At 36.0% G+C, this 15,485-nt stretch overlaps 2 protein-coding genes across 23 annotated transcripts in view; both read right to left on the minus strand.

Moving 5' to 3' along the window:
* The window catches only part of LOC108150175 (sex determination protein fox-1), a 118,045-nt gene extending 116,647 nt beyond the window's left edge, over positions 1-1,398 (minus strand). For all 22 annotated transcript variants that reach the window (XR_001774660.1, XM_041707921.1, XM_017278155.2 and 19 more), the window contains exon 1: positions 937-1,398. The gene's annotated coding sequence lies outside the window, so the exon portion shown is untranslated. The remainder of the gene's footprint in view (positions 1-936) is intronic.
* A 2,051-nt stretch (positions 1,399-3,449) lies between these two features.
* LOC121467053 lies at positions 3,450-11,530 on the minus strand. The gene is made up of 3 exons (XM_041707855.1): positions 11,390-11,530; positions 3,917-4,412; positions 3,450-3,541 (listed from the first exon to the last, which is right to left on the minus strand). Exons 1-3 carry the CDS (start codon positions 11,528-11,530, stop codon positions 3,510-3,512), a joined length of 669 nt encoding a protein of 222 aa, XP_041563789.1. The 3' UTR covers positions 3,450-3,509.
* Positions 11,531-15,485: the final 3,955 nt, after the last annotated feature.

Genomic DNA, 15,485 nt, shown 5'->3' on the forward strand with positions numbered 1-15,485 from the left:
GCGATGCTGCCTCGTTCCACCCCATGTACAAGTGCACGTGTTTGTGTACCTACACTTATGAAAAATTGTCTTCAAAATTTAAAATTTAGATTTAAAGTCTTTAAAAGGTTTTTTTTTTTTAAATTGAAATGATTGTGAAATATTAAAAGACCGTAATATCGAATTTCTCCTTTTAATTTTCCAAGTTTTAAATTTCAAGTTTATAGCTGCAGTGCTTCGAAAAGTGGAGTAATAGGGCCCAATGCATAAATGAATATTTATAAAATATACATTTATAATGTTTTTATAGAAAAAACATATTTTTCTCGGTGTTTATGTACGGGTGTACCCAAGTAATTGTGTGAGTGTATCCATTCCGTGGGGGATAGGGGCGTGGCAAATGAACTAACATAAAAGTAAGTTTGCGGCAAGCAGCAAAACGTCTGGTTAGAATTAATTTCGTACTCTGTGCCGGGCAATAAGAAGAGATATCTACATAAAGATGCAGGGGATGCGGGTGTTATAAAGGGGGATGAGATGCCAGAGGGTGATCCCCTAATGTGAGCAAGTTGAAATGAAAACCGACCCCGGAGTCCTGTAGCTGTTAAAGTATTTTGTGGCCATTCCTACCATTATTTCCATCTCAAACGCTGGTAAGAAATGAAGGGTAAAGACGAATCGAAATTCCCTGGCAGGCCATTAACAAACGGAATCCGACCAAATAACAAACGACGAAATTACCCAAATAACAAATTAAAATTATCTACCTGGCGGGAGATTTTTTAATGCCGGACGTAAAGCAAAAATGGGCAATAAAAATGTTTAAAATGCGTTTGGGAAACGTAAAAATTCTTACGATATCTTAGCGGAAGTATGGTCCAATAAAATATGTTAACAGAGGCAAAAATGAGTAAGATGATATGTTTATTTCTTTGACATTTAATACCCGCAACTTACTTGATCAGCTTGTTTGCGAATTATGGAAAGAGAATCCGCTGTTGTCTGTCCGAATTACTTATGATAAAAGCAGCACACACTCCCTTTATTTTTTGTTGGCACAAGATTCTAAATGACAGGCGGCTTATGTAACATTTATTTAATATTGTATTAAATATTTAACGCACGACACGATAAAACACTTTTGCCTCATTAATCTAACGCACACAAGACCAGCGGAAGAAAGAGGAAAAGCTGCTAATTAAAGCCTGCACAACTAAACACAGCTCACACACAAAAATCACACATTCACTAAGAGGAGCAAAGCCTTTAGTCGATGATTGATACGGTTGGCCCAAGGAATTTTAGATATTCCCTAGGATTGGGGGAATTCTGAGGTTTTCCTCTTCCACGAGAATTTTACGCGACTTTCCAATGCGAGGCGAGAAGCGATGAGCAAAAGTTTTTCCGTCCACACGAGAACACTTGCAAAGGGAGACTGAAATTTTGCGCAAAAGAGCCTGTAAGTATGCAGCAGCCTTGCCGTATAACACTACAGCCAGTATAACAGTTTTGTGCGTGAGAGCGAAATATTGAGGGAAATGGAAAAGTGGCTGAGCTCTTTGATACCACCTGCTAAAAGGTAACATTAAATTTGGTTTAATGCACAAACGACCTTCAGTATTATCAGCATAAACTTAGCCAACTATTTAACCACTAACAAAAAAACAAATACTAGTACAAACATATGTGTGCAAGCCAGGAAAACATTTCCGCCAAATTGCCCAAGCAAGTCGCACAATTTATTTTTATTGGAGCCAGAGAACTTTATGGTTTCTCCCTCCACGTAACACTGACGATTATGATTATTTACTCAGCCTATTTATGTGTGGGCGTTTGGTTACATAATAAGGCCATTAAGTATAAGTGGCTGTGTCTCTGATTTCTCTCCTCCAGCATCACAAATCGATCAGGATGGCAAACAAATTCCATTTGACAAAGAGCGGCAATTTTAAATGGAAAACAGAAGGCCATAAAGAAACTATTTTCAACAAAAACTTTTCTTCGGCGGAAAACGTAATTGAATTTTTATTGACATTTTAGCGGAAGCGGAGGTGAGGACAGCTGTCACTTGTGCGACAGCGTTGGCTGGAAATAAAGCGCAACTATTTTGCAGAAAATGACCAAGACTGTAAAATGAATGGAGGAAAAGTCAGAAAATAAGAGACAGACCAAAAAGGCGACCAAACAAAGCGTAAACCTAGGGAAATCCAAGGAAAATAAAAATACTTTAAATTAATTCCGTTTTTCAGACCCCTTTAAAATGGAAATGGAGCCATGAATGGCTTATGGTGGGCCAAGAATAACCTAATAAGGGTTGAGTTTAAGAACCCATGGAGCATTTTTGCAGATTAAGGAGAAAAGTTCTTAAAATAGCAAATACAGAAAATAAGGAAAAAGGGGGGAAAAGAAACTTCCTGCATAAATATAAAGGTTTAAGTAAATAATTGTAGGTATTATAATTTTTTAAATATATATTCAAATAAGAATATTACTTTAAAGTAAATATAGAGTTGCTCAAGTAAACGAGTAGATTTGATAGCCCAGTGATTAGTAACATAAATTTTATCCATGAACTTGAATTTCTGAATTCATGTTGATAATAATTGTTTGTGCTTATGTTGATTTAACAGGAATCCGATGAACTATTAAAGTGCGGCCAGGGCATTTGTCACGGCTATCTGCACCATAATATGCCACTATTATCATTAAGAGTCTTCCGCTTTAGTGGCCCCAATCGTTTTGCTCATTACCAAGAGACGTCGTCGTCTCTGGCTGGTCATTAAATTATTTTATATGGCACATTAAAAGCGAGGATAAACACACACACGCCCACTGTCCATTCAATGTTTTCCGTATATATATATATATATAGTAAGTGAACTGCATTTGCAGTAGGGGTCATAAGCCAAAGGCTTCTGGGGGAAAACGTGGGCTGTCCATCTGCGGCAGGTCCTATTTGCTATTATTATCATAGTCGGAGTGCTTGGGCGGTTATTATTGTAACGAGTGTGTGCTCGGCTTCTAAGCAATTATTTAAAGCACACCAAGGACGGTAGAAATGCAGAGACAACTCTCCCTTTTTCCGTCCGCGGGGAAAGTCCAGCGCTGGCTGCTGAGATTTCAATTTAAAAACGAGGCCAAACTGCTGGACGAAAGGGAAAAGGGGGCTCCACATACATGTGACCACAAGTTTTTATGCCAGCACAGCAGGTTCTCTGAAGCACTACAAAAATTATCGATTGACAATTTAAAACAAGATTTTAAAGATTTTAAAAACCTTTAGAAATATGTTAAATATTATTTTAAAATAACTGGTTTGTTTTTTGTGTAACTAAAGTATATATTTTAATTCTTTCTTTTAGACATTTTATGTGATTAGATACATTTCTTATGTAAAACCATATAATTTTATAGTACCAGTAGTTTTAAACTATATTTTAATTTATAATTTAAGTCATTTAATAATTTATTCAAAAATATATGAATTTTGAAGACATTTAATTGTCTAAAAGCATTTTAAACGTCCATAGTCAGTTTGTTTCATTAAGATTCGTCAACCATTCTGTAAAGAAAAATATGTAATAAAAAGCATTTACATTTATGTAAAAACTTAGTAAACGTTATGATCTGTGTCAGGTAGCATTTACCAGGAGGTTTTAAAAATCACTCTTTATAAAAGGGAAATCCAAGCAATAATAAGTCGTACTTTTAGATGGTGTTTTTTTGTCGGTGCATCAGCAGTCACCTCTGTGATAGAGCTTCGCTTCAGGCTTGTTGATTGCGTGCCATTGTGCGGCGAGATGCTTACATATTTATTTACAATTTAAATGCAAAAGCCTTGCCCCTTAGGCCACATTTCGCACCTGTCACCGCTTTTGTGCCTTTTTAATTGTCGCAATCAATTGAGCCAACAAAGGCTAAAAGCTTAATTTATTACCTGTGTTTCGAATAGCTTTTCCCAGCAGACAGCGGATCTCATCCAAAATCGGCGAGGGATCGGTTCCCAGTTGAATTTCTGAAATGGCGTCAGCCTCGATATAATCGTCAATTCTAGGCTTAATAGGTTCCGACTTCCAGGGCCAAGCAAAGAGAGTAGTATCCCGATCGTTAAATACATTATGCCATTCAAGTTTTCGTCGGATGGCTTGGATAATTTGTCGTTTCGCTTGGCAGTCCTTATTTGAAATATCACTGCACAGATTCAAAATATCATCTATGTTTTTAAAAGGCGATGGCTTATATTTCTGGTCATCCGAGATAGTTTTATCCATCTTCTGCTGAACTTGATTTATTTTGTTTATGACATTCTCAAGGGTTGCATATAAATTGTAGTGTACCATAAGGCACTGGAAAGTTACATCAAGATTTGAATTGCCTTTTCTAAACAACTCCTCACAATGTACTAAAGGTTCTTTGGTCTTTGGTATCTCGCCCTGTTCGCGACAAGAAGTAAAACTTATAACTTGAAACACCACAAGAACTAACAACATCTTCGATCTGAGGTCACAACCAAACTGATATCAACTCGATGTCGAGCGTGTGGCTTCAATTCTTGTTAATTGATTTTGTACAGTCAGGGAAATTAAATGTATACGACCTGAAACATTGGCAAAGCTCTGCCAACTTTCTAAACAGAGCCATAAATTACAGTTGGCACTTGTGAGGCTGCAAACTTTCGGAAAACTTGCAGCTCATCCGGATTGGCGCGCGGACTAGAGTTTTGCCAGCTTCACTTCCTTTGTGTCCTCATTTGGTGCCAGCAGCAGAAACGGCAGAGCGACCACCATAAATAATCCACACAAATTAATGCAGCCGTACACGTTTGGCCCCCAAAAACTAAAACCGAAAACCGTGAAGTTTCAACAAAAGCACCAAATTGTAGAACAGTTTAATCGACACCAGTTCGCTGAGTGGCAAAAAAAATCAAGAAAAAAAGAAAAGAGCTGCTAAATATTTATATTGCGGTATAAAAAATAGCGCTTATACTCTTACCAACCCCACAGACCACTTTGCGTTCCGTTTCGGCATCAGGCCGCAGCTTCTTTGGTAAGCAAAATTTATTGTTTGCGGAAGTTGTCTTTAATGGCGCCTGAGCAGCCACACAGCCACACCCTCAAGAACCATCCACTCCACTCCAACAAATTTTTCCTCGATTCCCCCGCCACTTATTCAGTCTGCATTAAGTTGACCTTCAGCTGCAAATAATTTCAACTCATTGAGTTTAATGTCCTGCGCCTTATGGGCGTATTCCAGTCATTTATAAGGCCCAGTTGCCACGTGGATACAGTGCGTTTCAAAACCAAGTATTAAAAAACGAAAAAAGTTGGGACTAGAAAAATGACTTCTCATTAAAATTATCGATGTCCAAATTCTTTTTACAACGGATAAGTACTCCATTTTCCCACAATAAAAATAGCTAAAAGACTTTAAGAATTTGTTGTCAAACGTAATTATTTTAAAATCAATATTTGTTTCTCAACATAAAGTTTGCCTTATAGTTTTGAGGCACAGCGTATATTAGCTCTATCTGGCCACGTGTTTTCGCCCAATAATCGCATGATTTATGGCTTGCAATGGTCAGGGAAGTCCTTTCCTTCTTGGCTCATAAATATTTTGCTAGCCTGAATTCGTTTCCTTTTCCTTTTTTATAGATTCTTGTTTTCAAAACCGATTGTCGTTAAGCTTGAAAACTGAATTTTTATATGAGAACCAAGACACACGCAAAAATATACAATATTTTCCGTTTTCAAGATGTTGACTGGACGCTAATGCGTTTATAAAGTGTTAACATGGCGTATGCGTAATATTTAATAGCAGCTGTGCAGATGGCTACCCCTATAGTGTGTATACTATTTGATTTATGCTTATGAAAAAGTGTGTGCCACGCCCTTTTTTATGGTTTCGTTATGGGCTGGGCCTTGGTGATAAAAATGGTGTAATAAAAATTTCAAGCCAACTTGAGCGTTTTGTTGAGTTCCTGCAAGTCGGTCGTAAATTTAATTGCTACGATTATTGCCGGGAAATTAGCGCAGATCACAGATAATCGTCATGCTTAAGTCAACTAGCAGATTTATTGTGTGGACAGTGTTACGATCAAATTATTTTACACTTATTGTACTGAGATTTTAATGAAAAATCTGTAAAAATAAATTATTTCAGCACAAATAAGTTTTTAAGAATTAATTAAGTATAAAAATCCCGTTAGTAAAAAAAGAAATTAGCCAAGTACAAGCCAAATACATATCCAAATTATCAACCTTAATCATTATCTGCAGAATTTTGGGAGCTATATTTTATACTAGTTAGCGAAAGTAAATTTAATATCTCAAATTGTAGCCAAAATCATTAATATAATTTCACTAAAATCAACATTAGTATAAGCTCCTTTTAACTGGCTTTTGTTAGCAATATTAAATTTTCATTTAGGCAAAATATTTAAGCCTTAAAAGCGATTTCAGTTTCCCAACGGCAAGGCCAATAATTTATGCTAATTCAGTTGACTGCCATGCAAACGCCAGCAGGCCACAAAAAATGACAATGACTTCCTGCCGACGAGAGTTTCGCACACACAAATAAAAGAATATTAGGCTGGCAAAAATTAAATCGAGCCGCTTGTAATTTGGCCAATTGCAGCAAAGTGGTCGACTAATTGCCTGGGGACCAAGTACAGGAAATGAATTTGCATTTCGGTTAACGCACTTGAATGTGCAATTCAAATGTGTGTCACATGCAGGAGAATAGTGCTTAAGCGTAAGTAAGCCAACTCGTTAACATGATAAAGTTAAATAAAGCCCGTAGTCAGGCATAATTTATTTAAAACAAACAGACGGCTGGCGAAAAGTAAAAGTTGGACGAGGATAAACTGTGGAAATACAAACAGAATCACAGCGGGCGTTCATACATGTGCTTTCCTAACAACAGTGGAGGATAATCGAATAGGAGTACGGCTAGGTCTAAAAAATATAAAATTTTAAAAAATAAATGTTCAATGTATATTTATTTCCAATATGTTTTAACAGATAATGTTTAGTACAAATTGTTGGATATAAGACCTATAGAAACAAATAGTTTAACAAGAAAACAGGATATAAAGCTTTACCACCTTTTTAAAATATATACAGATAATAAAAATGTAATGTTTATTTATTAAATTGATTAATGGTAATTAAACGCTTAAAATATACATTTTTTTAATCCAATTACTTACTTTTAACAGAATGTATGCATACTCTAAATCGCATCAGGATTTGTGTTCACTTTTTGAATATATTTTATATATATTAAAATTGCTTAATTAAAACTGCAGTTATCTTAAAATTGTAAGTTGTTGATAAGTACCATTTTTCTGTAACAGATTAAGGATTATTTTTTCAACTTGAGCTGTTAATGCGTCTGTTTTCCATTTGCTTTTCTCATTATTATGCCCAACACTTAGTTGGCAATATTTTTTGCTGCACGACGTCACCACGCCCACGACCTTCACACAGTGGCAAAGGCAAACAAGAAATGGGCGGCGCTTATCCCTTCTTGAATTTTCCGGAGGATTGAGTAGACTAAGCGTTTTGTCTACTTTTGCCCGGCATCCGTTTTTGTTACCCGTTCTATCTTGTTGTTCATTTTATTTTTTTTTTTCACTTTTCTCCATTTTTTGTTTGGTTCATAGTCACTTAAGGATTCATGCAGCAGCTGAAGCCGCAAGCAAACAGGCAGCACCTTGTTCATATAGTCAGTCAGTGGGTGAGTGGGTGAATTGGTGGGTGTTTGACTGGGTGGGCTTTTTTTTTTTTGGGGTGGTTGAGTGGGTCTGTCAGACGCCTGCGGACATGCCCTGAATTTTAAAAACGTCGCGAACAGAATTCAGCCTTGAGACAAAGCAATGCCTGCGGTTTTCAACCATCCATCATGGGCCTATTTATTCGCACTGATTTTATTTTAATTTCATTAAAATGATGTGACAGGACTTAATTGGTTTCCATTGTGAACGAGACAGCGGAGGCAGGCGATTAAATCGCTTTAAATTATGAGAACAATAAACTGCTGGTCCGATATTACCATTCATTCTCGTTTAAAGGTGTAACCTGAGATAAATTTCATTAAGCATTCGTTTTTCATTTGACAGAAGTTTATGAAAATAATTTATGGATTCAACTGGATTTCGAATTTCGATTATGTTCTGTCAACAGAACGAGTCGCAGTCCGAGTAAACAAAATGCATTTTCCATTAGCATATTTAGTTTTTCAATTATGCATTTTCCCCCCGCTTTTTGCCCACTTAATTAGCATAGACTCTCGGTGCCAGGGCATTATAAACAGTTAACCCGTAATCTAGGATATGGCATACTGGAGGATTTGCCACCCTTTTTGGCCAAGGTCTTGCCACTCGACGTGCACCATTCAAATTGAGTTGCATAACTTGCACTGAGGTGAGTAAAGTGATTCAAATGCAAATTCCATTTGCACCCATACCAGCATACTGGCAATCGTAACTAAGGACACTGGGAAATGTCAACCAAAGTCGTCATCATCAGAGTCGTGAGAGGGCGTAACCCTGCGAATTATGTGTTTCCGCCTCGGATTCCATTGTACTGCCTTATAATTAACAATAATGCAGTCAATGCGTGGAATGACATCTGATTATAAATTTGAGCCAAGAAGCCGCAAATCTGTTTGTGGAATTATATATACAATTGCCGAACTTTGTCAGTATCGGAATGTGCCGACACTAGTGAAGTATTTTAGAATATTGAGGAACTTAATAGAATGCGAAGCTTTAAGAGGATTTTGTTTGGTTTGAAAGACGATTAAAATGCTGAGCTCTTTTAAGCATCAAAAGACTATAGAAATTATAAGAAAATTTTAAATTTCTTCGAATGTTATGGAATAATATTTATTTATCCATTTGGTTATCACAAGTTACCAAATAGTTGTTATTGAACCACCATTGGTCGCTTGAGTCCATATCCCTAAATTTAAAAATTTCTATTAAACATTTGGTATTATATAAGATGACTTATATAAAGAAATAAGACAGCTGCCCTGTAATGTTCATCTAAGACATTTAATGACCAAAAATCTTCGCATTCTTTACTATTTCAAATATTTTCCAGACCCTTTTTGTTTTTGACCCTTTTGCTTTGGAATAAATTGTGACCGCAGATAGCTGCCAAAGGAAACTGAACATTAGAGAATTCATCGGAATTCAACTATCATCCTCCTCACCGCAACACAGTCATGTGTGTTTAAAGAGCAACCGCTCCAACGCCCATCATTCCATTTAGATGTAAATTACCGAGTTGGAAACGCGAACTGAAAATAGGAAATAAAAGGAAATAAGCAACAAGCAAACAATGAGAGCTTGGTCTTTCCTTTTTCCCATTGTTTGACTGGGGGTTCTTTGGACATTTGTTTAGGACACAGACAGGACACTTTAACCCATATTAGCTCAACAGAGAAACCGAAAAAGTTTGTAAACATTAGGCCAAATGTTTTGCCCGAGCTTTAAGCTAGCGAAAATTTAATTTCTGCCGAAGAGGCCGATACAAATACAACTCCTGGGGGTATGTGCAAGTGGATACCAAGATAATGAGCCTGCAATCAGCATTTGCCACAAATGCTGCGCATTTAAACACTGCGAAAAGATGAAATATGCGATAAATAAATTAACTATCTGGGTTAAAAAAATAAATTTTTATTTTATTTTTGCAGTCAAAGTTAAAAAAGTTAATATAGTAAAGTATAAATACATACAGTTTTATAAAATTAAAATATTTTATATTGTTTAGACATCTTCTGTTTTTATTAAATTATAGGACATTTTACTTTGAGCATAATTTAATGTGTTCATTTACATTTTATAAAAACGACAGGCTCACAATTACATTTTGTGTTTTAAGTCTTTAAAGCTTATTATACTGTAAAACTAAACATATTAAAAATTCAGGATTAAACTAGGATAATCTTAATGTAAAAATTTTATTTACGAAGCAGTAAAAAATTGTTTTTATTTTCATTAATTGTGACTGTTTAGCGTGGAGTGACTCCCACAAAAAAAAATTAAAATGTACATCAAAGTCAGATCTTTCTTTTTAACAACAAAATTGAAATAAATTAATCTTGGCTTTATATAGCAATAAAGTAATGAAAGAACGCCTATGTATAAAACAAAATCTTAAAAAAAATAGAAAAGAATGTTTTAAGAATGGCAATCCCTTGTTTTTCAGTGTCCTTTTATAAGCCACATTGTCCTTGCCCCATCCGTTGCTTCCGGTTACGACTGGTTTTGCATCTTGCAGTGTGCTCGTCTGAACTTTCTGCCTGTCTGCCTGACTTTTGGCCGCAGATCCAGCGGAGGCACCGCAGCTCCACAGAGATCGTTCTATTCGGTACGTGCTGTGCATCGCAGTGTAATGCCATTGCCATGCCATTTCGTACATAAATTAATGCAGCCGTGATACAATGCCCACAGAAGCACACACTCACTCACGAAAAGGAAAGGAAGGGAAAGGAGAAACCCAGACGGGGATACTCACATCCTTTCCGACACCGAAATGCTGCAGTGTAATTCCTCTTTTGGCGTTATTAAATAGAAATTTCTGTTCCATGACTCCTTGTGTGAGCAAGTGTCTCTGCCAAAATTTCCTTTCATTCTTCCTTTATTATTTCTGTCTTTTCTTCTTGTTTTTTTTTTGGCAAATGTATGCACTGCAGATTTTTGGCTTATCTTGCGGGACTTTGTCAGTCTTAAAGTTGATGTCGAACTTCGCCAAAACTTATTCAAATGAAAAGTTGGTGAGCAAATTTCGGCAATGATTGTTGTTTATATGCAGAGATAAAGGCTAAATGTTTTGGCTAAACAAAAGAATTTTAGGACTGCAAAATAGAGATGAAACAACGAATCTTTTAAAATTGACTTTTTATTATAAAGCTTTAATGCTTTAACAAATAAGCATTAAAGTCAAGCTCAAAGCGAAAATGTTGTCCACTCAACCGTGTAAAATCAATTTTAATTTTTCTTTCGCATTCCTTTGCACAACGAAAATAAAAACCAAAATATTCTTTTGGCAAGTCACTTGGCAGGTTCGTAAAAGCCCAAAAATGGCCATAAAACTTAACGCAAATAACACCAAAAAAGGAGGCTGCCTATAATGGCCCAAATGTGTTCAATCCGTATAACAGTTTGCCAAAAGAGTAAAATCGGTGAGAGGGAAAAAGGCTAGGAAAAGTTGGAATGAAAGCTGTGAAAAGATTGTTAGCCTCATTTGGATTGAAAATTCATTAGGCAGGAACTGTATGGCTTCGCCTAATTAAACTGATTTATTGATAAAGTTAAGGCAGGGAAATATTGAATATTTAACGGTAATACTGAGGCGAAAATAAGTTTGCAGAAAAAAGGATAAAACATGGCTCTTACCTGGCTCAATTGGCTGACAGCCTTCGGACCGGCTCGCAATACTTGGCAACTTAATTCAATTGGATTGGCAAAGGACTTTGGGCAGAGGATATTTTGATAGCCCATGTGTTCGCTTAGCTGGGTTTCCTTTTTTTCCTCCATTTTCTTTTTGGGATATTTTTCCTCTGGTAAATGGGATCAAGTTGTCGGTGCTTTTGATTTGGGTTTTCCGGCGGATAAGAAACCGGCTTATCAATGTGTTAAGCCTTGTGTTGTTTCTTACACCCAAACATTTTCAAGCGTGAATATTTATTTTTGTTTAGTCACATCGGAAATGGCATTGCTCCAAAGAGCCTCATTTATAAGCATTACCAAATCCAATTATGTCACAGGCTGACAAATTTGTGTTTTTCTTTTATTTGCCATGTCAAAATATCAATTTGCATGCAAAAAATAATAATAAAACAACGTATTTTCCAAATGAGCCGGGCACAACAACTGGCGTCCATGAAACCAAATGAGATTTTGCGGGTGCCACGTCAAATAAATCAAATAAAAATAGAAAACAAAAGGAAATTGCTGCGCACCATTTAAATTAAATACTATATGCAATCAGTGTTTGGCATAGAATTACATAATCCATTGAGCATAATTGAAAATATAATTTCACCAAACCAAAAGCTAGGTTTCCATACATTTCCAATAGGCAGAAAGTGTTTTGTATTGCGATATTGTCGAGATATTGTGGCGAAATATTTATGCGTGAAATTTGAACGTATTTTTATTTATATGGGAAAACCAATAAATAGCGACAGAATATTTAAATGAATTTGTGTGTGTCAAAAGCTTGTAAGCATTATATAATTTACAATGCTCAGTAATCATATGTCATTCATAATTATGTTTCCCATTGATTATTTGGATTTGTGATATTCGATTTGCTTAACAATTTTTCTACATATTTGAAAAAGTGCTTTTGCATGTATCTTAATAACATCTGATTGGTAAGAGATATCATGATGATTTTTCGCCAATCAATGCTCAACTCCTTTTTTAACTATTAAATTGATGTGCCCGTGAGTTTTAAATTAAAAGTTAAATACTTTAAAATGTTTAATTTAGTTAATGTTTTCAATAAATGTTAAGTTGGAAGAAACCATTTTAATCAAAAGTCATTGTCTTCATCCTAACATTAATTTTATTCTCTTTAGAAAGTACACAAAAATAAAGTCTTATTTTATAAAGCGAAAACTGGAGAAATGTGTATTTTTCTTTGTTTTTAAATGTACTTTTTAATTCTTCCCTTGATTCGTTTTACCCTTGGCCCAAATGCATTGGAGCCGGCTTTTCATTGCGCTTTGATTACCAAGTATTGTTGTTACCCTGACTTTTGGCCACCGTCGCCGTCATTCTGTTTTTCGTTTACGTCTGTGAATTGAATCAAGTTTGCCTCGTTTCCGGGGAACGCGAATCATTTTTTCTTTTTTTTTTGGCTTTTCTTTTTTTTTCAGTTTTCTTTACCATGGATGCAGCCAAGTTTTTTCCGCCGGAAAACACAACATCCGCTTTTTATAAATTCTCAATTGTGCGCGAAAATTCAGCACAAAAGCAGTAGCAGCAACAAAAAAAATCAAGGAGTGGCCGAAAAAGAAAAACTAAAAAAAGGGAAGTGACAATTGCGTTCTAGCGCAGACATTTTCACGATTGTTGCTCCATTTTCACGGTTTTCTCGGATATCTGGTAGTGCCTTTTTACCCACCAGGCTCGAACAGGTGACACTTTGACAGTTGGTAGTCATTTTAAGTGGATTTTCAGTGACTGCTAAGCGTGTGCGTTTGTTGTCAATTTTTTGTAGAAAAGAAAAGTATGCTTTATATGGTAACACGAGATTTGCTGATAATATTATGCGAAGTCTTGTTATTCTACGATGGGAAAACATTTTACTGTTGCTATAAACAGAAAACAAATTTGGTTTTTATTAAGTATTCAACCTGATAATTATTTCTCGGTCAAACCACTTATCACGTTTCTGCATTTATTTTAATTAAATTGATTGTTATTTGATATAGAAAGTAATTAAATACAAACAACTGGATCAAGAGCAATTTAAATAAAAGGGCACTTGCCAAACATTTGTAGTTAGTAAAACCACCATTTTCAAGGACTGATTTAAGCGAATTGCATTATATGTAATAGCCTGCTCATAAATGGCCGCTAAAACGGCGTACCGAAATTGAATAGAAAGCGGGGGAAAATTTAATTTAGCACCGCCCTATGCGAGCATAGGGATGGCTCCCTTTTTTAGCGGGTAAATACAAAATTATGCACCCAGAATATGGTATGGCATTAATTAAAAGCGACTTCATTCCATCGCTCTGCCATTCTGCGGTCTTGTAGGTAAATTGGGATGTCAGAGGGGAGAGTGCTACACTGACCACAACATTTATGGGCATTGGCATTACGCATAGTGAAAAGTCGAAATGCAAACAACTAAAGGAGCAACCACAGAAAACACGCAGTACAACCGGTGTGCTTAATATGCACTTTAAATGGACCTGTTTTAGATTTGGCACTGAATGTGCCACAGCACCAGCCACGAAATTGCGCTTAAAACTGGCCAAAATTGTTTTGGGGATTTTAAGTTGCTCTCAATTGCACTTGAATTGCGTTCTCAGGATTTATTGCTGCTGAAATTTAGTTAAAATTAGTGAAACAAAAAATTTGCAACATCTAAATAATTTGTATAAATCAGGATCGTTAAACAAATAATCGTAGAGAATAGATATAATAGAATAGATATAGAATAGATGTAGCGATCTTGATATCATTTAATTTTCATGGTTTGCTTTAACAACGCTATTTGACTTTCCATTTACGTAAAACGTATCTCACCAATCTCCTCAATTTTAATGGCCTTCAGCCTTGGAACCTTATCGACAGCATCGCATGGAAGTTCGCCAGCTGACCTTACTGACAGTCACCTATCACAACAGGCCAACTGCATCCATCAAATTGTGGGTGGTTCTCCGATTGGTTGGGCGCGGGTTGGGGCTTTCAGTGGGTGGACTGCAGACATGGTCGAAACGATTTGTCTGCCGGCCAACTCGTCCAGCCAAATGGCATTGCATGCCAATGCATCGGGGTCACATGGATATCCTCCGACGACTGTGACACGTTGACGTCTGTGCACGCATATCCGTTTCCTGCCAATGGCCGTCATAAATAACAATGCACAATAGCAGTCGGATGGGCGAAATTAAGATGGCTAAGAGATGGAGATAGTCAGCAGATCTTATCACAGTGACGGCAAAAGGCAACTTACCGTAATATTGACCTTTGCCCTGCAATATATCAGAATTAAAATCATTTAGATGAAAAGACAACAACTACTTTTAGCCAAGAAAGGTAGAAAAAGGCTCTACAACATTTATAACAAAGTTATAATATAAAGAACATATTCTTCTGGGTTATAAGAAAAAAGTGTCCTCATTTCTTACTCTTTAAGCCGAAATTAAAGCTTATAAGGGAAAGTAGAGAAAATTTAAAATGTATTTAAGAGGTCCATAAAGACAGAAAAAATTGTAAAATGTTTCAGAATTAATCATTGACTTTGGTTAAACGGGGTACTGATTTATTATAATGCGGTGGCAAGGCTATAAAGGCAGTTTAAACATTCGTGGACATTATAAGCCATATTACTTTAAAGATGTTTATCAAATAAAAAACTTGTTCCAAAAATTGCATTGCAATAGATTTATAAACCAAACATCAAGAGAGTTAGTTTTGGTTATAACACAAAGTCGATACACTTTTGTGAACACAAGGATTTTGTTTCGTAATATCTGTATAAAATAAGACATAACATAAAAAAGACTGGCAGAATAATAAGTTTGTAATTGTTTATACGGCATATTAAATCTAGAGAGAATGCAACTTTTGGAAAACAAAAGTTGGAAATTTTGAGACGCTTTGAACAGATCACATCCGACCTTTTAACTTAATTACATGAGCTCCGACAATTAATCCGACCAAATGTGCGACAACTACTTTAAACCACGTGACACTTTAATAGTTTCAAGCCAGGAAAAGTGGAAGCTCAGTTGGCAGGCAACCAACT

Source organism: Drosophila elegans, unplaced genomic scaffold (assembly GCF_018152505.1).
Source record: "Drosophila elegans isolate 14027-0461.03 unplaced genomic scaffold, ASM1815250v1 contig_208, whole genome shotgun sequence".
Classification (NCBI taxonomy): Eukaryota; Metazoa; Arthropoda; class Insecta; order Diptera; family Drosophilidae; genus Drosophila; species Drosophila elegans.